At 44.8% G+C, this 25,103-nt stretch overlaps 1 protein-coding gene across 1 annotated transcript in view; it reads left to right on the top strand.

The window, feature by feature from the left end:
- MYO10 (myosin X) overlaps positions 1 to 25,103 on the top strand; it is a gene marked incomplete at its 5' end in the record, with an annotated part of 165,443 nt that overhangs the window by 105,029 nt on the left and 35,311 nt on the right. The window contains 4 exon segments of the mRNA XM_084280357.1: positions 683 to 751; positions 932 to 1,014; positions 2,433 to 2,541; positions 5,805 to 5,885. Of these exon segments, the coding sequence (XP_084136483.1) occupies positions 683 to 751; positions 932 to 1,014; positions 2,433 to 2,541; positions 5,805 to 5,885 (342 nt within the window).

Below are 25,103 nucleotides of genomic sequence, written 5' to 3'. Positions count from 1 at the left end.
TGTTGTGGAGGCTGCTTTGGATGTGATCCTACTTCCATGGCAATCCATATAATTTGCTGTCAGGACTGAGTCGGTTACCTGGAAGAACATCCCCTTGTTACCATCCAGTTCAAGGTGTTTCTGTATTGGTGAATTAGCCAAATCCTGCTCTTAGAGCTCTGACAACGTGCAGTACCTCCGATTACTTAGACCTTAAATTTCCCTGGATTTAATGAAGTATTCACCTTGATGCCCCTTACCAAAAGGTTGCTGTTACCTCTGGCCAGATGAATGTTACCTTTATTTGCGATCCTAGAATTATTTACAAGGGTTTCTGTCACACAAGTGTCTCCACCAGTCTTCACAGCTGCCAGTTTAAGGCTGAGCCTTCTTTTTCGAAGTGACTTGAATAGATGGTTCTGCCCGATGAGTTCAGGTTTAGTATAATGCCTTTTTAGATACTATAAACCTGTTACTACTGCATTTGAAGCTGCCCAGACTAACAAATCCTATTATCATTCTAAGTTGGTTGTTTGCTTTTGGAGCACTAATCTTCCAGGGACTTCACTGGGAGACAATGGTTTATTTAGGTCTGGGTTCAGAGAATAATGTGACCCTTTGTATCATACAACTCCCTGATACCGCCTCCCCTTCTCCCCCCACCCCCTCCCAAATAATTCTTTTTTCTTTCTCCTCCAATTAGAACAATCCTTTTTATGTGAAACCAAGAGTTGCCGTTCACAACTTTGGAGTGAAGCACTACGCTGGGGAGGTAATTTTCTTTATTTGCTGAGATTATTCCAAACAGAGTTTTCATTAGCTTAATTTTACCCTGAGGCTGCTCAAAATTAACTAAGGCACTCGGTTCCCTCAGCACTTTTTACAGTACTGCTCTTGTGAGAGGTGCCTGACTACTTGGCTGGTTGTTTGAATCAGCTCTGTTTCCTACTAGGTCCAGTATGATGTCAGGGGGATCTTGGAGAAGAACAGAGATACTTTCAGAGACGATCTCCTGAACTTGTTACGTGAAAGCAGGTGAGTTTATGTGATTTTTTTTGTTTAGGATGCAATGTTAAGGGTTTGACTATGTTAAATGTAGCATCAGACCTTGACAGAGTCGAAATGAGCACAGAAGAAATACCAGAGGTGCCTGTAAGCAGATCTGACTGTAATCGGTTCCCACAGAGTTGGGTTTCCCCACATTCTGCAGTACCTGGTCCACAAACAGTCCCACAGGGCTGATCAGTGCTCAGTTTGGTGATCAGTAAGGATGCTGAAAGCTGGTGGTGGTTTGTGACTGTTTCAGGGTGCCTCAGAAGCAGTGTGCATCTGGGGTTTTTTTTGATTCACACACAGCCTGATTTGCCTGTATTTCTGCCATTCCCTAATTTGGTTGAAAGCATAGTGTAAGGGACCTACCACAGTGCAGATAGCCCTGTAGTAATGCTTCAAAGGGTTAATTTCTATAAAGATTTGTGTTAGTGAAAGTCTGAGCTTGGATGTCCCTGGCAGCTGCATGCCTCCTGCCATTCTGCTGCGTAAGGTCTCAGTATCCATACAGCGGTGGGTACCCTGTGAGCTGGAGCAGTACCACGTCCCTTTTGGTAGGCGTAGGGTTGACAGTCCAGGACACGCAGAGGGGTGACCAAAGAGGAGGGAGGTGAACCTAGGTGTTGCTGTGTCAGCTGCTGCACTCACCCATCCCATCCAGTTATCCTGCCTTGCTGTGTGAGTTGCTTGTTTGTAGATCCCCTTAAGCCCGTCTGTGCAGGGGAGACTGTTAATGAGCATTTCCATCTCGTGCGGGTTCTCTTCTGGTTGCATGACGTGTCTGACACAACATCTGTCAGTTGGGGTATGTAGCTAAAAGTAAGAAACGAGTTAAAGCAGCTGGGCCTGGTTTTGCTCCTGCACCAACATCTCTCTGGAGCTCAAGTTAAAATGTCTGTGTGTAGAAGTGCTGAAGGGGAGATACCTGACTGATAGCGTAGAAAACAGCACATGCAGCTGATAGGTAAAAGTAAGGCTCATGTCGGTTTGTATTTTGTGTTATGGCCCCAAACAAGCTGGAAGAAGTCTTGTTTTGTGGGCTTTGTTCAGTTACAGTTCCCATTACGGTCAGCTGGAGTTTTGGTTCAATGAGGGGAGTAAAATGCAGCAAGGACTCTAAGACTTCACACTTCATTTCCTTAATGATGTGTTGGGAGTGGGGAAGAAAGACGCTCTTTGTTTTAGTTTGGTTTGCTTTCTTTTGGTTTGCCTGTTTTCTTCTTTTTCTCCCCTTCATAAATTCCACAAAGGCAAATTCTGATGCATGGAGACAATCAGCAAGCATTTTTTTGATGGGGGAGCTGCTTTCCAAGGGACAGTGGTTTTCTTTGCGTTCTATAGAGGTAAACCTCAGGGTCTGTTAAGATACACTTCAGAGATACTCTCTTTCTTTCTCATTTCAGTCTTGATTTCATCTATGATCTATTTGAACATGTTTCAAGTCGCAACAATCAAGACACTCTGAAATGTGGAAGCAAGCACCGAAAACCCACTGTCAGCCTCCAGTTCAAGGTTTGTTAACAACGTGTTGTCTCTGCTGTGTAGCTAATCAGTGATAGATAAACCCTGTCTAGCAAAGAACAGTTGCAGACTAAAACAGGCAGAACATCAGCATTGTTGCTGTCTCCTCTGTGAAACTGCACTTACTGATCAACTGATTGGCCATACTAGCTAGCCTGAAGCAGCTGCTAACGTTTGCATCACACCACGTACACAAAATTCCCATTGCTTTCCCCTTGCTTATTTGTGGTTATTTTAAGGTTCATCTGTGAAGCCGAGTGTCTCTCATCCTGGTTTTTCTTTCTAATCTAAAACCAACCACAAAATCACACAAAGCCTTACAGCAGTGCCTGTACACTAGGAAAAGTATGTACTGAATAAATTCCTCATTAAGGTGTTGCCTTGCTTTTTAACTTAAAGCTTGGAAAGCATTTTTATGAAGCATCTTTTAATGAGGCTTCATAGCCCTCCCATCAGAAATGGCACCACATTGAAATCTAGCATTAAGTCTATCTGCAAAGTATTTAAAAGAGAAAGATTGGCACCGAACCTTCTCTAAATTGCATGAGTACAAGTCTGGATTAGTTGTCTTTCATTTGGTTTGTATTAATATACATTTACACCATTCATTCACTTTTTTTTTAAAAAAAAGGGGAGCAGACTCAAACCCCTTGAGGGCAGATTTTATCCTAATAGACTATTGCTAAGTGTTGGATAGAACAGCAAGGAATGTATGCTGGGGCACATGCAGCATCTTTTATTAAAAAACACTAATGTATATTCCCTGGACAGCTTGCCTTGTGCTTCTATCATGCATCTCAAACAATACCCACCTCTTGGAGTGAGGTGGTATCATTTGTTAGCTCTCTGGGATAGCAGAAGGAGCTGCTTCTACTTAGTCATTTGTACCTGTGCAAAGTAGACCTTTGAGGTGTTACTGCATAAAATGTGACCATACTTCTGCAGCCACTTTACAAGGTAGAACATAATGTAGATGCGCTCAGTCACAGGCTCCGATTTGGTTGTCCCTGTGTGCAGCTAGGAGTTGGACTCAATGATTCTTCTGGGTCCCTTCTGACTCAGGATATTCTGTGATTCTCCATCAGGGCCCCTGAACAGCCTAAAGCATGATAAAACACCAAATCAAAACATTGTTGCCTTTTATCTAAAGCTGCAGTAACTGACCTAGCATTAACCAGCTGGGCTGCTTTACAAGAGGTTGACCTTCACATCATGCCTTCCTCAAAGAATTAGGTTGGGTGTTTCCCATGTTTTAAAGCCTTCCAGGGATTAGTCCATCACATTTCAACTGAAGATAAGAACTTTGCCTCTGCAGTTTTATTCTCATGATAGGTCTTTTCATTTGACAGCCTGCCTAATGCGGTCCTGGGGGTGTGCGCAGAACAGCTGAGGTTAGATACCATCTGTTTCAGCCTACTGCTTAAAGCAAGGCAAACTTGAGATTAGCTTGTCACCTGACAGTGACTTAGAGGTGTGTGGCACTGTGCAGAATCTGGCTGGCTGCACCACAGATGAATGTGGGAACTGGTTAAATATTCCATCTTCAGACTGACCAACTTTTCAAATCTGTGTAAGTAGCAGCCTGTGCTTTGTTGTCTGCAGATCTTGTAATGTTCACACAGGTTTGACACAGATAAAGTCTTTACTTTTTGAAGCTGTAAATATTTGTCTTTACACAGAAATATTTGTCTTTGTATCTTCTGGCTGTTTAATGTTTGCTACCCCTGACTCCTGGTCCGCAGGCTGGCAAAGGCAAACAAGCCCAAAACCATCATTTATGTTCCCAGTCACGTCACCATTTGTTCCCTTTGCTCTGTACCAGCTTCTGTGCACAGCCACAACTCAGCCTGTTGCCTTTATCACTTCATGTTTTGGCATCGAGAAGGCCCATGGTTTGCAGATTAAAGCAAGAATTTGTTGTAACAGACTGCCATTGGCAGTTTCACTCCAAAACACATGGTGGGACGCACAGTGTTGCTCCTTTAAAATGTGAATTTCCTATCTCTCTGGCAGCCTGCTTGATACTCCCTCTGCCTTCTGGCACGCAGGGCCACCTTGGAGGGACGAAGCGTTATCATCGCTAGCTTTCTGGGCTCTTCACAGCCTGGGCTCCCCTCCTTATGCAGTCATTTCTATCTCTGCAAAGTAAAAACAAGACTTTAGTTTAAAATGCTTTATCATACTTAATGATACAGAATGAGGCAAGTTGGAATAAGATATGGAATGATGGCTCAGACGGGAAAGGGGCGGGCGGATGTGTAATTAAAGTAATAATCATACAAGGACTGAAGGATTTTTGTGATTTTTATCTCCAGGCTGAGGTTCAGACAACTGATAGTCTAATGTGCATTGGGTCATTCAGAGTTCTGGAACTAGGAGAAAGAACCAAACATGTTTTCTTCTATTGCATTTTTTTTAGCTGAACACTGTCATCTCTCTTTTTATTGCTAAATGCAATTAGCTATCAAGTGAAATAACTGTGAAGCTGTCTGCTTACTGCTGTTGGGATTGTCTTTCCAGTGAGAGGGGTTTCTTTACCACGCCATCCTTTACTCAATTTTTGCTAATTTCTGGAAGGGGGAGCATTTTAAAATCTAGCATTGCTGAACCAATGTCCACTGTGAAGGAACTCTTTTTTCAAAAATTTGTAATATTTTTTTTCTTTCTTCTTGTTGATTTATGGTTATTATCAGGATCCTTTTTGCAAGGAAGGTTGAGACCGCACAGGAGAGAGGAGAACTCCCTGTGCACAAAATGCTGCTGCTAGCAAGGAAAATGGAAGTTGAGTGGGTATGGGGGGGGGGGGGTGAAATGAAAGAGAAAACCTGGTTTTGCAAGTATTTCAGCTTTACCTTAGACCCTTTATTCTTCCTTTTGACTTGCTTGAGTTTAGCCATTTGGGATTGTGGATCCTAAAATCTTAAGCAGTCAGTCAGAAGGTCCCCAAAACAGCAGCTTTCCAATTTGGTGTTTCCTTATGAACAGTTTTCTTCATATCAGTCGGTATTTCTGGTTCACTTGAAAACGGTGATGATGGTTTTGATCAGAAGGGCGGGTGGAAGACGAATGTGCACGGATTGATTCTGTGTGTTGAGAAGCAAGTTTAAGCGGTACGGTAGTTTCTGGGATGTACCACTAGGTGTTGCAGTTAGATACTGTCTGCAATGCCAGGCTGCGAGGGCTTTCGCTGGGATATGTTGTTCGTACAAAAAGTCAGCTTGTGAAGTGCTGTTGTCTTTCTGCCCCTGTCTTAGGAATCGCTTCACTCCTTGATGGCGACGCTGAGCTCTTCAAATCCTTTCTTTGTTCGGTGCATCAAACCCAACGTGCAGAAGGTAAGATTTAAAACTGCGCCTCTTTCTTCTGTGCCTTCTCAGACCTCTTCTTTCACTGCCTGTCTGGTTATTTACTGCTGTGTGAAGCACAGGGGAGAGATCTTCACAGACTACCTTCTGGTGCATAATTATATTTTAAAAACAGACTTGGAGACTCAGGCTTACTGTATTGATTTGTTTTTTTGAGTCACAGATAAGGAATGGTTGTTTCAAAACTTACTGTGATACGTTAGAGTGCTCTCTGGAAACAAAGTAGTAATGGTATAGTGATCACTGCAGTTAATATTTTTAGCCTGGTCCTAATATTCTGAGGTTTCATGTATCTCTTTTTTTGGCTTTATAGACCGTAATTCAGGTAGAATCTGCTCATGTCAAAAATGCAACAGGCAGAAAGCTGATGAATCTGATTTGTGTTCTTCACATGACAACTTAGAAATGGGTGTCTTTACATGTTTGGTATTTCTGGGATGTCTGGTTAATCAGGACACTAACCCATCAAACCTGGCAGATTTCTTTGCAGGATTTTGTGTTACCTGGACAGTGTGTCTTTGACATTCCATGATTTCAGCTGCTAACTGTTAACTCTGCTTTTGCACTGTTACTTGTGGTGTCTCAGTTAACGTTCAGGTTGGGGTGGGCATCTTAGCAGGAGGGAACGGCCCAGGGGCAAGCAAAACCTGCTTTCTGCATCCTGAAGTGCTTGCTGCTCTGAGGTGTGCAGCCACCAGGTAGCAGGAGCCAGGTAGCTCTGAGGTAGCTGCATCCACCCCCATGGATGACAGCGCCGTGGCGGCAGCTGGGGTCTGTGAGCTCCTGTGTGTAGCAAAGCCCCTGATCACTGAGGGAGGGCAGTTTTGAGAAGCTTCTTTTCTACCCTGCTCCCCATTCTGCCCAGAAACCCCATGACCCTTATAAAGCCACCTGCTGCCACTGGAGTGTAAGAAGAATTTCAGTAACTCACGCATTTTCCTCATTTGTCCATTTGCATCCATGTAAGGCTCACCCCCCCCCCCCCAGTGCTCACTCACAAGGGTTTGCCATGGGTGATGCAAGAGCCAGGCACTAGTGGCACTTCCATAGCAAGAAAAACGCTTGAGTTCCCACTCCCCTGTTCCTGTGGCTCTACCAATCTTTTCCCACTGGAATTCTCCGTCCCTGACAGATTTTGTACCTGCTGCTGTGTCTGCATGTATATTTTACTATCATTGAAACAAAGTTCTCACAGAATTAGATGCTGTGCAAGCAGAGGGCACTCGAGACAGCCTCAGTCTCAGGAAAAGAAACCACATCTTAATTGCAGGAGTGCGTGCAGGAACGGATTGGGAAATTCCTGTAGACAATCCCTTTCAAAGAATGTATAAAATGTCTCTGAAATCTTACAAAGAAATGTCCTCCTTTTCCATTTGCTTTAACTTGATTTTAAATTTAACTTGATTCGGTGGTTTTAGTGAATAAGAAATCCTCTTTGAAGAACCAGAGTGGAGAAAAGGGTCACACAGATTACCCGTCATTGCTGATTTAGTTGACTTGATGGAAAATGAGGAGGACAGCCATATATAATACTTGTTAATGACATTCTTCAATCTGGGAAGTGTTCTCAAAACACACTTTTGGGATTCACTGTTCTGAGATTTGTCTGCTGTGCAGTACTGTCTGATCCCCCCATGTCTCACAGACACAGTGATTTTTAGTGATGATCTTGTGACGTTGGTGTTGCTCCTTCTGCAGTGGTGCAGGTGCAGAAGCAGGCATGTGATCAGCGTTTGGCTGCTCAGCTGGATTCTGTGGAATTTCATAGTTTATCCTGTCACACAACTTGCTGCTTCTTTCCAGTTCTCTGAAGGAAAGTAAGTTTGCATAGCTCTGAACCAGCACGGCTCAGAGACGCGTTAGCTGTGCCTGGGCTACCAGGGATTATCACATACATGGCTCACTGTGCAGCGCTGGACAGGAGCATAACTGCTTGAAACATTCAGCTGAGCTGCTAAAACAGAGAAACTAGGATTGAAAGAAAGTATAAATCTTCACTGGGAATTTCCCTGGGATTTTTCCATATCTAGTTTTCACCCTGCAGTGGTGGTGATACGGAACATTGAAATGTCACTCTTCACAAAGTATTTAAACAGTACTTGCCAAATAAAAAAATTATATGAAAAGAGGGGGTGCTTTAGTTGCTTTTTAAATGCAGTGTTAAAGGAGAGCTGGACCAGAGAATCTCAACAAGGATAGAGCTGAAATTGTGTTATCGGGAGCAAAGCCTTTCAAGCTACTCATGGCTCCCTGGGTTATGTGTGAGTAAGTGAAACACCTATTAACAAGCATCCTCTAACGCTGGTGGGGAGGAGGTGGTGGTGCTTAAGAGCTCTTCTGCTTAAGAGCTCTTCTGCTCTTGGAAGTATGTTTGAATTCTGTAGGTGAATGAGGTTCATCAGATGGAAGACAAATTCAAGCCTTTGAAAAGCAGAACGTGTAGCAGACTACTTCCTCTTGGAAACATTTAAGATAACTCATGTTGGATAAGAGATGTGGTAATTTACAGTAAATCCATGGTTCCTGATGGGATGCACCCACAGGTGCTGAAAGAGCTGGCAGAAGTCATTGCTAGGCCACTCTCCATCATCTTTGGTGAATCGTGGGAAACTGGAGAGGTGCCTGAGGGCTGGAGGAAATCAAATGTCACTCCAGTCTTCAAAAAGGGCAAGAAGGAGGACCCAGGTAACTACAGACCTGTCAGCCTCACCTCCATTCCTGGAAAGGTGATGGAACAACTTGGTGCTGTCTGTAGGCATATCAAGGGTAAGAGAGTCATTAGTCAGCATGGTTTTACCAAGGGGAACTTGTTTGACCAATCTGATAGCCTTTTATAAGGACATACCCAGGTGGATAGATGATGATAGTAGATGTGGTTTACCTTGACCTCAATAAAGTGTTTGACACCATCTCCCACAGCATCCTCGTGGCTAAACTTAGCAAATGTGGTCTGGAGGATCGGGTAGTGAGGTGGGTTGTGAACTGGTTGAAGGAAAGAAATCAGAGAGTTGTGGTCAGTGGAACAGGGTGTAGCCCGAGGCCTGTGTCTAGTGGAGTCCCTCAGGGGTTGGTACTGGGGTCTGTACTATTCAACACATTAATCAGTGACCGGATGAGGGAGCAGAGTGCACTGTCTGCAGGTTTGCTGATGACACAAAACTGGGAGGAGTGTCTGACACACCAGAGGGCTGCGCTGCCATTCAGTGAGATCTGGACAGGTTGGAGAGTTGAGCGGGGAGAAATGTCATGAAATACAACAGGGACAAGTGTAGGGTCTTGCACCTAGGGAAGAAAAACCCCAGGTACCAGTATAGGCTGGGGACTGACCTGATGGAGAGCAGCATAGGTGAGAGGGACCTGGGGGTCCTGGTGGACAGCAGGATGACCATGAGCCAGCAGTGTGCCCTCATGGCCAAGAGGGCCAATGGCATCCTGGGGTGTGTTAGAAGGGGTGTGGTTAGTAGGTCAAGAGAGGTCCTTCTCCCCCTCTACTCTGCCCTGGTGAGACTGCACCTGGAATATTGTGTCCAGTTCTGGGCCCCTCAGTTCAAGAAAGACAGGGAACTCCTTGAAAGAGTCCAGCATGGGGCCATAAAGATGATGAAAGGACTGGAACATCTTCCTTATGAGGACAGGCTGAGAGAGCTGGGTCGCTTTAGCCTGGAGGAGCCTGAAGGGTGACCTCATTAATGTCTATATGTAAAGGGTGAGTGTCAGGAGGATGGAGCCAGGCTCTTCCAAGTGCTGGTCAGTGACAGGACAAGGGGCAGTGGGTGCAAGCTGGAGAATAGGAAGTTCCATGTGAACATAAGGAGAAACTCTTTCACTGTGAGGGTGAGAGAGCACTGTCACAGGCTGCCCAGGGAAGTTGTGGAGTCTCCTCTGGAGACATTCAAAACCCTCCTGGACATGTTCTTGTGTGACCTAATCTAGGTGAGCCTGCTCTGCCAGGGAGTTTGGACTAGATGGTCACTTGAGCTCCCTTCCTACCCCTAACATTCTGTGATTCTGTGATTTGATTTTTAATTGATCAAAAGTTTAATTTTTAAGTATGTTACAGTGGCAAGCAGAACCAACTCAGCATATGCTGCTGAACATTTACATATCAAAGCAGGATCTACACTCATTAGTGCAGTTTCCTAAGGGGAGCGTACAGAGTACGTGACCTTTCATCACAAGACACTTCAGTGAGCAGGCCTCAGACAGAAGAACAGAGGACCCATTAAGCTTTGGGAGACCCCCGAACAATCAGTGTATCTGTTTTCACAGTTCCCAGTCTGTTCTGAACTGGCCTGAATGTGGAAACTTTTCCACTTGGTATGCTTAATGAGGATTTTCTGCTAATGAAGGGTCTTTCTCCTCAGCTCCCCTTATCTTCAGTGCAGCTTGCAGAACCGCGCATCATTTCATCGCTTTGAACTTTGACACATCTTGCTCTGCTTCTTGGTCTCAGAGGGTTTTTTCTACCTCCTGTTCTATTTGATAATGATTCCTACCTGCAACCTCGCTGTGCTTGGTGTCCATCTATACTTTATTAAGATGCACCTTAAATTAAAAGGAAAAAAAACCAACCCCAAAACCAGGCACCACCACCAAAAAAACCCAAAGGAAAAACCAAACCAGAAATGACTGACTTTTTGAAACCAGCTACAACTATGCCTACAGCCATAAGCTGATTATTTCTTCCAGCTTGCCTCTATTAATAAAGATGCTAAGCCTTGGTGCTGCTCAGGAGACAGTTCAGGGTAAATTTAAGATCTGAACTTCCTGTGCAAGCTGTTTGAGAGGCGAAAGTTTTCCTGTTGGCCAGAAGGAACCAGCCTTGGGCAGACGGGCTCAAGTGCCTTCTGAAGTTCCCTCCTCCACTTAGGACTTTTCTTCAGAAAATATATTGGCATAATCATAGCGAACAGCCCCCCACCTCCAGCATCTGCATGGCTTCATCTGTGCTGGTCTCTTAAAACCTCGATTATTGCAGCTTGCTTCTGTAATTCCCTGTCCTTGAGGCTTCAGCAGGTTCAGATGCAGCTGTTCTGAGGATAGGTGGATCTACTTCTCTTTGGTTACAGATCTAATCCCAGTTTGGCAGGAAACCTGTGTTGGTGGTTCCACCTGAAGAGGATTGCAGGGTCTGTATTCCCCTCCCTGCCGGCTCATATGTTGTCTCTCTCATTCTGCTGTTGAATTGATGGTCTTGCCGCTGGCAAGATAAAAGCTGCCTTCTCTGAAGCTTGTGAGCTCTGAAGGGAAAGTTCTGTCTATCTGCAGGGTTTTTTTGGGGGGGATTTTTTTTTCAATCTTAAAATTTTATTAGATAAAGTAACAAAATGAGACAAAATAAACCTGTATTGTAAACCTGCTGCAGGGTAGGGGTTACAGGGAGCAACAGAAAAAGCAAAACTAGTAATAACTTTGCCATTCGAAGGAAGACCAGTAGGAAAAGGTCTGTAATAAATTCTGCTGCTTAGGAGTCCTGTCATGCTCCACACTCACCCTGGGAAAATGACAGTGCAGTAAGATGCTAACATGGCTTCTGGGGACAGAGCCATTTACAGGGATCAAGGTTTGGCTACTGGCACCTGCCGTGTAGTCTGAGGCGTAGGTCATTAGGAGCCATGAGACGCCCTGGAACAGCAGGCAGCGTGTCCCCTAATAGGAAATAAGATGCAAACCTATTTCCCTTGGCGTCTGAATTAAACTTGTGCTCTTAAAATAGCTCTGAATCATGACAAACCTAAGTGTAGCATGATACCAGCCTAAACACCAGTTAGCAGGATGGAACAGCTCAGGAACACGGTACAAAGGAGCAGCGAGAGAACAGCTTGGCCCCGTCTGCAAGGACGATTATGTGCAGGGTGTGGAGCAGGGACAAGCTCCCTCAGTGCAGCATGTGAACTGGTTGTCAGGCTGGAATTGCAGTATTGTCATACTGAGACTTGACTGTAGGGACTGCTGGACTGGACTCAGAGAGAGTCTTCTGCAGAAACACAGATAAGGACAGTGCAAGTCCAATGCCACTGAACTGAGGACCTTGAAAGACGGCAGGAAGGGAGACTGAGCTTCAGGGATGTTCTCCAGTACCTTCAGCACTGGATTGCTGTCATCTAGATAAAACTTTACCTTTAAAAGTCTTTATTTTAAAAAATTATCCTTAGTAAAGTGGTCCAGCCTCAAAGTTCTGTGCACACACTACTGCAGTTAAACACCAAGTGCGTGCTTTCTACAGCAACCTCAGTCACTCTGCCGACTCTGAGGCACCTTAGATGAGGAGTAGATGGCTCTGTGGGTTTTTTAAGGTGCTGACCCCAGCAGTCAGAAGTTTAAAAGAGTTAGGTCCTAAATGGAGGTGTCTTTATGGCTTACTCAGTTGCAGAGCCCTGGGGTGGCCCTTCTGCTGTGAAGTTGCAATGATCTCTGGCGCTGGGAGCTAGCAGATCACAGGGCATATTTGGCTCGCTATCCATCAGAAAAAGGGACTAGAAAGCCTGTTCATCACGTTAATAGCTACTCTGTCATACTTTGGAAGTAAAGAGAATAGATTATATGGCCCAGGTACAGCTCCTGGGTATGTGCGATGCAGTCTGTTGAAAGTTCAGGTCCAATAATACTCACATCTGTAGATGCAGCTCATGTATTAGAGACTTTTACTGCCTACTTTAAAAATCTCTCTTTAATCTCAGTTGTTCTCAGTAAATACTTGTTTTAAGAAGGCTTTCTGGCTGCTAATTACTGCTGTCATTGCTTCTGGAGGAAGGAGAGCCACAGGCTCTGAGCACAGATCAGGCTTGCTGGAGCAGTGTGGGTCAGGCTCAGGGAGCTGCTGTTCAGACGCATCCTTTGGGAGGAGAGCAGCCATTTCCAAAGGCAGCACGTTGGCCTGATCTCACAGGCCAACAAGTGCACGATGCCAAATACAAATGATTTATCCTGAGCTCTTGAACTAGTTCATAAGGCTTTATGGTTCATAATCGGGAAGGTGTGGCATCACGCCTGGCCAGCACCGCTCCGTTCAGTTACCTGGATCTTGTCGCCGTGGGTTTTGCAGAATTGCTTAGCTTCAAATCAAGACTTGTGGAGTACGTCCTGCCTGCATCATTTTCTGGCACATCCTGGAGTAATTAGGTCAGGCACTGGAAGACTCCTTAGGTAAAAGTGATAAGGAGAGTGGGTGTGAAGAAAGCAATCACTCCTGCTCACCAAAGTGCCAGCAGTGATGTTAGGTGTGAATCTGAATCCCTGACTGAAAGAACAAGATGATTCCTGCAGGAGTTTCATGCTGCACAGGCAGTGCCTGGCTTGTGTGTCGCCCCCAAAAGATCGCTCCCATCACTCCTGCGGTGCAGCGTGTCACGGTGATGCTGCTGGGAGCCACTGGGTTGTCCCTTTATTCCCCCCGTCTCATAGTGTTGTCGCTGCTTGCTGGGCTGAAGTAGGTCATTCCACTCTCCAGGCAATCACCCAGACAGGCAGGGATGTCCTCCTTCTTCACCAAGGTTTGTTGTTTACTGAGCAGGGCTGACTACACAGCCCTTTGCTTGGTGTATCAGTGTTTGTCTTTCAGTGACTGTGGTATAAGGAGTTCAAACCCAAGGTGTTTGAGGCTCAGATGGAGAGTTGAGATGGAGTGCTGCCAGGGAGGAGGCAGGTATAAGGAGTTTAAAATGGGTGTTTAAGGCTCAAATGGAGAGCTGAGGTGGGGTGCTGCCAGGGAGAGAGCAGGTCCTGCGCTGTAAGGATTGCATCAAACTCCAGGCAGTGCAGGCAAGCAGATTTTTGCATGTTTTGCAGCACGTACGTGTACAGTTGCCAAGTTTCCCAGAAAGACCATTTGTTAGGACTTCGTCCACAAGTGATAGGAGTCATTTTTGGATCTTGGATAGTAACCATGGCACTGTGCTCTTGTGAGCAGAGTGGGGCGGTGCATGGGGAGCAAATGCTGCATTAGGAGGGTCTCTGGAGGAGGTGACCTGAAGGGCAAAGTACAGAGTAATTCTTTGGCGTGGAGGATCTTTAAAATGCAATGCTTGCTGTGTACTTCAGTGTAGTACCTAGAAGTGAGAAGAATTTTGACTGCTGCAGCAATTGATCTGTCAGCAGCAGAGGGTTTTACTGCCTCCAGCTGACTTCAAGCACTGCAATAATTCTGCATTTTGTGCCACCTGCTGGATTTTTTTGTAGTTTATGAATCCCTTCATGTGTGATTGTGTGACATGGATGGGCATTCGGGGAACTCCAACTACTGATCCCAAGTGTGAAGTATTTGCTTTTTAGAAATACTGAGCAAAGAACTTGGCTTTTCTTCCTTCTTGTGCACTCTACCAAGTATTCGAATTGCAAGCATTGTCATGCAAATGTATGCACAGAAAAAGTGTGTACTTCATCAAGCTTTGGAAGTTTTCTTTTTTAGCTACAACAAAAAAAAATCCCCCCCAAATCTCTAGATGGCGATTTACATTCAAATCCTGTTTGCTGTGTTCTCATGGTAACTACTGGGAGGGAATATGCACAGTCCATGATAAATAGACATCCAGAAGCCTCCCTGGGATCGAGAGGAGTGTTCTCTAGTAAAAACTTCAGCGTTCCTAACTGCCTCACCAAACTCTCTCTTAGGGCATTTTGTGCATTTTTGCTATTGAGGTTTAGGAATTCGTTGGCTGTGAATTGTATTTACATTCTTGATGCCTATGAGGTGAGATTAGTGTCCTGTTCGTCAGGAATATCTACAGAGATTGCTGCAGAGCCAGCCCTCGCTAGGCTTGACTTCCTTTGAGTAGCAGCAGGAATGAATTAAGCAAGTACAGCCAAAGATATCACATGAAAGACTTGAAATACCAGTGAGCTGAAGAAAGCTCTGTTCTCTGGGTGTCTGTGTGTGCATAGCTGCAACTGCTAAAGATTCACTTTCTCACAATGGGCGAACGCTGAAGGGTGGAAGTGCCTTGAAAGGTAAGGGATTTAATTCATGCAGGGGTTTTTAATATTTCTTTAATCTCGTGTACTTGGAGCTGTGGTGGACTTGCAGAAAAAGAAAACAGAGTGCCTGGAGTTTGGCTGAGCAAGCTGGAAATGTTTCTGGGCTTGTATTTTCTTTTACAGAGGGCAAAGGCGAGCTGAATCAAGTTTATGAAAAAAAAATATGCCTAAACTTCCTGGTCTAATGATATTTTTGAATGCCAGGAGAACTTTGCTGCCAAGCAGTTGCCTTTCATAAAATCACACTCGGTTTGGAAGTTAAAGGGGTGATTGTTCACAGAGCAGGGAAGAAAGAACTCAGGAGCAGCAGAGCTGTGTGTGCAGAGGGGGGGAAGACCTGGGCTGTAGTGGCGGGGCACTTTCTGGGGAAAGATCTTCTCTGTTGCTCAGCGTAGATTCAGAAGAACCAGCTATGTAAAGTTTAGGGCTGTAGTGTTCCTGTAATTTATTAAGGCATAAGGCTTGGCTGTCGTTTTGCTTTGATTACATGATAAGAAAGCGACACTGGGGGCAAGTGTGTCTGGGGAGTCCGGTGAGATACCTGCAGCTCCCAGAAGCCTGGACTGATTCGGTTGTTTTACTGGAGAAACTTGATGGAGCGCATTTGACAGTGATGTTTTCACCTCAGAAATGCACCAAATGGAATATGCCTGGGAAAAAATAAAGATAAATTGCAGTGCTAATTGAAAGATACCATAACAGCAATGTATTTTGTCTTAGCAGTGTCAGCTAAGTGAAATAACCCCCCCCAACCCAGCAGGTAAAATAGCTCTGCTCTTCACCACTGATTACCTTTGCTTCTGGGATCTGCATTTTGCTCCTTGCTTTCCCACTTACAGAGCTTGCTTGCCTCTGCAAACATTAGAATTCAGCCACAGGGTAGAAAATTAGGGTAAAATTTCTTGAGAGAACCTGTTTTCCAAAGGGAATGGGTTTGATCCTGCGTCATTGAAGGCTATGGGAGTTTTATTCTGGTCTCAAGAAGAGCAACCCCAGATTTGCCTTGCAAATCTAGATGGAGGAAATATGATCTGATAAAGTACCTATGGGACTAGGAAGGGGAGTTCTCATAACTTGCAGTTGTTCTTCTCTCACTGATGTGAAGATGTGTCCTTTTAAACCACAAGTGGTAACAGTGGCAGTAGGCCAAAATTATATGTATTTTTGTGTGTGGAACATCACTGATATGTATCTTTTTTTTTTTCTAAAACTGCTTATTTAAAAAAAAAAACCCACAACACAAAACCTGTTTCTCATTGTTCAAAAAAATGTATTTACAACCTGGAACACAAATGGAAGTGCAGCAACCATGATTTTTTCCTTTGCAGCTAGATGACTGATAGGAATGATCTGAAAGTTATAGCACTGTCCCCACTGTACACAGGTCTTTGTCAGAGCTAACCTCCGAACACAAAACCCCTGTCAAGAGCAGAATGTAGTGCTGTTGGGTCAGTTGCTAAAGCTTTTTTTTCTTCAACTGTATCTGTTCACATGTGTGTGAGTGTGTGTACATCTATATATCTATCTGTCAGTCTGTCTGTCTATCTTATCTGTGTAAGTGCGTGGCTTACTTCAGTCACAGGGATGTGGTGAAGGAGCAAAGACTTCATGGGGGAAAACCCCACTGTGATGAATTTGTAAGGACAAAGTATCCTTCAGAACATCTGCTGTCACCTTGTAAGGTGGAACTTTAAACACAAAACCTTTGCTGGAAGTGCATCAAAGCATCCTGTCTCTGATGTCTAACTTACATTCAGAATGTACCGTTTCTGGTGGGGTTAAGCAGTTCATAAGCCGGAGAAGCAAGGCAGGTCCAACAGAAGTTGAGGTCATTTCAGTTGTTTCAAGTGGAATGTAGCAGCTGTGGAGTCCCTCTTTGAGGACATCTGCTGAGTTGTAGCTGTGTGGCAGAAGTCAGCCTAGCCTAGAGGAAGCTTTTGCTGACACAGGACAATGTTTGAGGTTGCTGATGCTGGTTTGCCTCCTCTGTGTTCCTGGTGAGCGTTCAGGCAACTGTTTTTGCTGCTTGATCCCAAGCACAGGGTAAGGGCACACTAGGTTCAGGCCTGTGGAGTTGCTGGTGAGCCAAGCAGCACATTGCACCATGTAAACCATTCAGCACACTGGGAAGTTTCTTGTTTTGGCTGCCACCTTGGATTGTCGTACACCCTTGTGAGCATTGTACAATATTTGGTGTAGAAAAGGCAAGTTTGTCACCAAACCCATGGTGCAGTGTTCTATTTCCACCGTTTACATGATGAGATCTATCATGGCATTTTGAAGCTCACTCTGAAAATCTAGAGATCTAAAGTATGTGGTGAATAGGGGCTTTGCTGGGGGGTAGGGGGGAGGGCCATGTCTCAACTTTTAATACTCAAGCAGAGATAGAAAGTAAGTGGGTTGAGAGAAGACACTCACTTTCAGAAAGTCAGCTAAATGCCAGATTCTCTGATAGTGGCTTTCTCCAATGAATGCCTGCCCCAGATTCAACATGAAAAGGAGGAGTATGGCCATCTGCAGCTCGCCAGCCATTTGTGCATATTTAGCCAAAAAGAAACAATGTCCAGCCTCATTAAGTAAGAGTCTTTCAAAGGGAGAAATTATCTTTTCTATTTAAAGTTGTTTAGCAGTTAAATTAGCTTCAGAGACGTTTTCAGTGAAGGCAAATACTTCGCATAGCAGACAAAGTTGTGCTTAGGAAAGCTGATCCTATCTCTGACTCTGTTAAGGGTTATGTTTTGTTGTATGTTTAAGCCAGCCTAGGAGTTTCTCAGAACAGAAATGGCTATGCAGCCACCCAAAAATGCCATTTCCCTGTGACCACTGGCATTCCCAGCCTGGCACGTTCTTAAAGGGCACATACATCTCACTGCTCTCAGTGAGCTGTAAGCACACGTTGTGAGAGCTTTGCTTAAGTTATTACTAATGTGATACTGCTTTGGATGTGCTGGTCAGCACATAACAGAGGACCTGGAGCCATGATGCCTCCTGTTACACAGCTTTGAAGAGTGAGGCATATGTGCAGCGCCCTTAGTTGCCTACCCAGCCTAAATTTACAAGTTGCCTGTGCAGAGGAAGAGGAAGGACTTGTCACATCCATGGCTCCAGTGGCCTGGAGTCCACGCGGATGGCCAATCCCAGAAGAACATAGAACTATGACTCTGTTGGTGTGTTGTAAGGGTAGAACTTTTCTCCACAGGATCACCTTAAAAATAGATAGAGTCAGCTAAAGTGTAACTAAGAGAAGGTGGAAATTGCTGTGGAGAAACAAAGGGCCGTTGGCCAGTATCCCTGCCTGCAAATTCTGCAGGCTTTGTGGAGGTGAACAGTGGCATTGCAGCTAAATCACTCAAAAGGTGGTTCAGTATTAAATTAGTTATTTCATGATGTAATTTTGCCATCTATTGGAATTCATTCTTTCTCTCTAAATATGTGTGTGTGTGTAGTTAGCTCAGTTAATAGGGAGTTTGATAACACACTGGCGTTAAGGGAGGTTCCTTGCCAGTATTATTGCCAATATATAATCTGTAGCAATGAAATGACAACACTTTTTTTCAGTACCAAATGCACTTACTAGCAGTGCTTGCAGGAAGCACAGGAGATACCTACCTCCTGTTCTAGCCAAGATGATGGTGACTCACCTGTGCCTTTAGCGTGGCCTCTGCAGCAGCACAGGTAGCTGTGATTTGCAGAGCTCGTCCGGCTCATCTTTGTAATAATACATTAAGAAATCAGTAAAGGGGCCTTTTATTTGGTTCAGGATGGAAATTTCAGAATTATCAGAAATTCCTGACTTCATTTTGATGTGGTTCTCAGATACATCAAAGAACTGGAGAAGGAGACTTTCCAACTCTTAAAGGGGGGGCAGGATGGGACAGGACCGTTCTGTTCTAACAAAGCAGTCCAAGGAGAACGGATTTGTTGCCTTTTTCTGTGAAATTAATATATGCAAGAACAAACAACTCCCTTTGCTTTCTGTCCCTTTCCCACACACACACATGCACATACACGTTTCGCTCATCTCGATACCCTCTGGTCTAGTCAGTTGCAGATTGTCAAGGCAAGTCCTGAATTCAGAGTGGGAAACTCTGTAAGGATACAAGAGCAGCAGCTCCAAGGACGAAATTCTAAGAAAAATGCCCAAGTTAGACTGAGGCCACCTGAGACCTAAGATATAGGAGTAATTAACATACTGATTGCATGGAATTGAGCTGGAGCATTTTATCTGGGCCATCATGCAACTCTTGCTCTCGGCCAGATGGATGTCTGTGCTAATCACGGGGATCCTCGTCACTCTCTAAACTTGAATTTCCCCTGTCTGGACTTAAAAAGCATCTTAACTGCAGTGTTACAGGTTTCTTTATATTTTTACAACTTAAAGCAGATTTCCAGAATGCCTATTGCAAATCTGCAGTGGCATAGCTCTCAGGCAGTGCTCCTGGGCTCCCCCAGGTTGACATGAACCACTGATAAACGATGAAAAACAGCAAGGACCATCCACAGCCCGATAGGGCATTTTTGGTGTGAAAGAGCCTGTGTACTGGCTACTCTGGCAGGGGTCTGTGCAGGGTCCCAGGGGAGCAGGCATCAGGGCTGCTGGGGGGGGGGCTGGGTCACAGCACCCATGTAGGCAGCAGCCCAGAGGCAGCAGCCCAGCCGTGAATGGAGCCCTGTGCCTGGGTGGGAATAATCTGCCCTTTCAGCGCTGGCCGACTTCCGGTGTCCTAGCAACCCGCAGCTGCTCGGCGGAATATTTTCTGGCCTTCCTACTTCACACATATTGGCTGCGATTTAAGTTTGGCCGATTGCCCGTTACGGCTTTCAAACGAAAGGCTGGATACAGGAAGGAGAGGAGAAAGGGCTCCTCAGTAGATCACTTTGTAAAACCGTTCACTGACGAGCCGCCCTGGAACGTTCCCTTGCCTGAGAAAGCACCGAGCAGCCAGTCTGCGCATTACGTCAGCCTTGTGCTTTGTCGGCGTCTGTTAGGGGCCACTGAGGGAATGAACTGTGTGCAGGGGCAGAATGCCTTGCAGGAGGAGAAGCTGAAAAAGGGGTGCAGACAAGTGCTAACTTTTTAACGTTGCTTGAATCTGAGTTTGAGTTTTACGAGGAAGTTGCTGGCCCTCCTGGCCATCCAACAAACACTCACACTCCACACTTCAACCAGTTAAAAACAACTCAAACTTTTTTCATTATTTTAAACCTCACAGTGCAGAGGTGTGATTCATGACTGTTGCAGGACCTTTCCCATGTTTAACAACTGGAACTGATTATGTGGAGGAGTTTTCTGTCATCTTGTGGTGTCTGTGTGAAGGCTTTGTAATGACTTAATCTGAGCTAGGCCGTAGCGCTGCAGCCTGTGTCTTCGCAGACAGACAATCAGCCACGGTAGAATCTCAGCCAAACTTCCCTTGCTGGATGGCCAAATACTTGCATAAGGAAAGACCTTGCTTCCTGCCAAGGCGAAGTTTGCATGTGGGAAGCGCGGGGCTGGACTGTACCGACCACTGCAGGTTAGGAGCTGCCTGTCTTGTTCCTCTTGCTGATGCACAGCTGGTCTTTGGGAGGCCAGACACCAAAGGTTACAGAAGTCAGTGCTAAGCTATTTCAAATAATTAAAACTAGTAATTTTTTCACAACTGGGGTGCTGATCTTGTAGTCTAACCCTCCACATTGCAAACTGTAAGGAAACCATGAACACCTGTGGGAAGGAGGAGGATGTCCTGTGCTTGGTGTCTGGTGGCTTTACGGGGTCCCACCACCATGGGCAAGCTCTTGCATTGAATGCACTCAGTGAGGAGGAGGTGTGTCTTCTGTTCTGGATATGTGTCACTGCGATTTTCATGCTTTATGTTTTTATCTGCTTATATTAGAAATTGTTGAATGTATGCTCTTAGTATAGCTATGCACAGATTACAATCAAGGCCCCTCAGCTCCTCAAGGCAAGAGACTCAAGACTTAAAACTGCATTTAGGCATGTCATCGGGAACAGGGTGTGACCAGATCTAGAGAACCAGCGGGTGGATGCACAGGACAGAAGCAGAGAATAAACAGTTTTGGATTTAGAGTTCTCTTCTGCTCTCCTTGTGCTCCACAAATTGATGTCTCTTGTTCCTCTTGTGAAGTTAGCTCCCTCAACTCATGCATCGAGATTCTTCCACTTCCTCCTTTCTACTTACCTGTAGCAGAGGCAGCAATATCCCTGTATCCTCTCTCGCCCCTATGGAGCTGCAGTCTGAAACAAGGTTCCAGAGTTTTGTGTCACCCAGGAAAGCAAGGAGAGTTGTGACAATGTGGATCAAAGTTACCTACAGTACTATTTCAGGATGTGCAGCTGAAGTGATACCATGTTAGCGTTCCAGTGAGAACTAGCTATGTGGAGGGTTTCAGATACTCAAGTGTGAGATTACTTGTAGTAAGACGACTCTAGGTATTCGAAGTACCCAGGATTAGAGTCTTCCATGGATTGTTACAAGAAAAAGTTTTACAGCTGTGTCAGACTTGGGCCATGCAAGATGAAATTAGTCCTCAAGAGGTTCTCTCAAGTCTTTTCATCCTAATTTTCTATCCCCTGATGAAACTTCCTATCTTTCAGGAATAAATGCTTGATACTAAACAGCATTATCTGAAGAAACTGTTAGAGGAACCATCCTAAAACATAATTTAATAATTTTAATTGTAGAAATTGATTTATATGCCAGCATGCCCATAAGCTGTCAACGAAAGTCTGGTCTGGGGAAAGGAAGGTTCTCAGTCCATGTAAGTTATTTGATGTTACACTGACACAGAGGGTCAGGGTTTCGCTGTCTGCAGTTGGTCTGTATGGAGCCTCAGCAGGCACGGAGCGGTGTGTGCTGTTGTTTTCTTTAGCGTTACAATGAACGGTGGTGGCATTGGCCTTGGCTGTCCTGACATGGGGTGGGTGAGGGAGGGCAGCTGTCCTTGTGATTAGTACTTCACAGCATGTTTCTTCATGGTGTGGCTGTGGCTGTCAGGCAGCCCGATTGATTTTCTTCAGGAGAAGCCTGCTGACCGGTCACAGTGTGGGGAGAATGAGGCCAGATTGGGGTTTAGTCTGCAGGGACAGGAGGCTTTAGTGGGGATGACCTCAGATGAAATGGCAACAGTTTACTCACAGGTGGAGGAGGAGGGTCCATGGAGAGTCCCAGCTGGGGCCCTTGCTGCGAGTTGCACCTTCTGTCAGTGTGCTGAGACCCTGCCAGAGTGGCTTCATACCTTAAATCCCCCTTCCCCCAAATGCTCTTAATTGTCTGTCTCACATGGATGGGCCTGCAGTTGCTGTTCTGGGACAAACAGTTGCTCCTGAGACTCGCTGTGCATTTCAATGGGCTCCCTGAACAATGTATCGAGGCAACACAGGCTTGTTTCTGCTGAAAGTTGAGGCAATCGCATAGATAGCTCTAAGCATGAGCTTAGAAAACTCAAGTATCCCTGGTGTTCAAGCTTGTGCCTTTGGCAATCCTTTTCTATTCCACAAAGTTTTAACCAGTGTGTAAGAAATAACACTGTCATTTTAAGGAGGTGGCATGTCTTGGGGTGTATAAGAGAAAGGTAGACAAAGTCTGTCTGTCTTCAGAAGAAATCCTGTGTACCTTTAGAAAGGAAGGTTCACAGAGAGGCTGTTGTGTGTTTATTTATCATTCAGTCCATACAAACCAAACAAAAAGAGGATTCCTCTGAAATGCAAGAGTACAGTGACAATGACTAATTAAAAGTAGATTAAATAGCTCCAGGATTGTGAGTTTATTGATCGCTGTTGGCTAAAGCGTGAAATCACAGCAAGCCAGTCAGAAATGTTTGAGCACCTTTTCTCCAACAGTGAGGCTGTCTTGGCTGTATATAGACAACCAGGACCTGAAATACAACTGCAGCATCTTTATAGATGGATCTGCCTCAGCAGTGTCTTGACCTAGTTGAAATCTTTAAACATTGGTGCACATGGTCAGTGTGGTAAACGTCGTGCTTCATGGCTTCATATAAATGGGCTGCTGGCTTAAACTATCCTTGAGATGCCCTCAATGTAAAGTAAGCTGGGTGACAGGCTGAATATAAACACAAAAGCATTTTCACATTTGTGTAGTGAGTTCTCATCCTTTGGCTGTGTTGGTACAGTGAAATAGCTCTAAAATTACAGCGTTCCTTCCATATGGTATTGGTTTTAGTATGGGCAGCTCTTACCAGTGGCATGAGAGTGGCTAATGCTGAAGTCTGCCTCTTACCCAAGACGCTCAGGGCTGGCAGATGAGTGGTGCAGGTCAGATGCAGTCGCTGGAGTTGAAGAGATCAGCTGTTTGTGTAAATGCTGCTGTGGGTAAAGGCAGTACTTTCAGTTCATGTTCCCATGATACATCCATGCTCTCTCACTAGCAAGATACCACCAGCAGTATTAGTAAATTTTAAAGCTTTTTTGGGGGGTTTTGGGGTGGGTATGTGGATTAAGGCCAGGAGAATTTTGGACTTGCAAAACACTTACCACTATTTCAGGTTTACCCAAATATTCCTTGAATTACCAGTGCTGTACAACAGAAATGCCAAATAAACTCATTAGCTGTGGCGTGTTCTTTGGTTTTAATCTCCTGTGGTGTTTGTCTGTGGGCACAGTGTGGGACAGGAAGGGAATATCTTCAGAAACAAAGCAGTCATCAAACTTATCTCTGTTTTGACCTGAACCTGTTCCACTTACAGCCAGCTGCATGCTGAAGACGACCATGGAGGGCTTCTTTCCTTGGAATGCGTGTGCTCTTACAGACCTGACGTTTCAGGTCCTTGAGCAGGATGTGGGCAAGTTTTAATGCTCCTTGCACTTTAAGCGCAGCAATTATGAGGTTGAAATTGTTGAATAAGCCAAAATCATCAAAGTTTACGGGAGGTTGCCCCAGCACTGTCCATCCTGGCTTCATGGTGCTGGCATTTCCCTTTCACTTTCAGGTTACTTATGGATAAGAACAACTGAGTATAATATGACATAAAAAAGGCCAGTGATGGGCATGAAGAAATTTTCATATCAGTTCAGATAAATTTTATATTAGAGATTAATTTATTCACACTTTCCACATTTCTGTGAGGAAAGCCTGGCACTGGTTTGTACTCATGGAACTGGTGACAAAACAGAAGAGCATGGGAACTGTTTCAGAACTACCTGGCTTAATAAGTCCTCTGTTTCTGAAGAAATACCATTAGATGCTTGGATTTAAAAGTAAGTTCAAAACCTGCTATAAAGCAAGGGAGGACTGCCATCTTTTTAATTTCTGCTGTTTTTCTCCAAAGTAAAATTGCCAAGACTTGATTTTAGGAATAAAAGAGCAGATTTAAAAGACTAATAAATTGAGAGAAGTTATTGGTATTTAAATAAAATACAGTTTTTCACATCCTCTTACCTGGTTTTCATTATTTCTCTGTACCTGTCTTTGACAAAACGTTTTCCTAAGCCAGGACAATGAACACTTCTAAGATGCAGTAGCGAAGCTGACATAATCCTACTGAAGTTCTCAAAGAGAAATCTAGAAACAAAGGACTGGTTTTGATTTCTTTCTTTCTTCTCCCCCCACCCCAACGTCTCTGTGCTGTTCCTCCTGCCTACATAAAATCTGTGAGGCTGCTGTAATCTGTTGTTACTGTGCTTTTACTGTTCTGAGTTAAGGGAGGAAGAAGGATTTCCATGGGGGAAGTCAGGTATCCTGTGTTTGAATGGAGCAAGTGAACAAAAACCAGTTGTGGGGGGTGTGTGTGTGTCACTTGGATGCTTGGTGTCTCCACCACAGGTGCTGTCCAGGGAAAAGGGATGGTCTTTTTTCAAGCTGCAGTCAGCCTGTAATCTAAGGAACTATTTTATCATGAAAATTGTGCGTAGGTGTTAGATGTCTGTCCTAATGGCTGCTTCTAATTGTGATGTCAGGCAGAAGCGTTGCCCTTTAGGAGGCTCACAACAGATCAGAGCAATCATTTGGCAGCTTAAGGAGCCACAGTCTCAACTCCAGATCGCGTTAGGGCCTCGGCTTCTGGCACAAATTCAGTGGAGAATGTTGGATTCAGGAAATGATAAATTACAAGTTGCACTGTGAAGGACTGCACCACAAAAAAACCCCAACAAACCAAACCACACCGTTATCAAGTAGAACAGACCTGACTTGTGGTTTAATTTCCCATTGATGTTGTTGCTCGGTGCCCTAACGCGGCTGTGACCCATGTGAG

The sequence above is a fragment of the Gallinula chloropus genome (assembly GCF_964237585.1).
Source record: "Gallinula chloropus genome assembly, chromosome: 2".
Classification (NCBI taxonomy): Eukaryota; Metazoa; Chordata; class Aves; order Gruiformes; family Rallidae; genus Gallinula; species Gallinula chloropus.
This window is presented reverse-complemented; position numbering and strand designations above follow the sequence as displayed.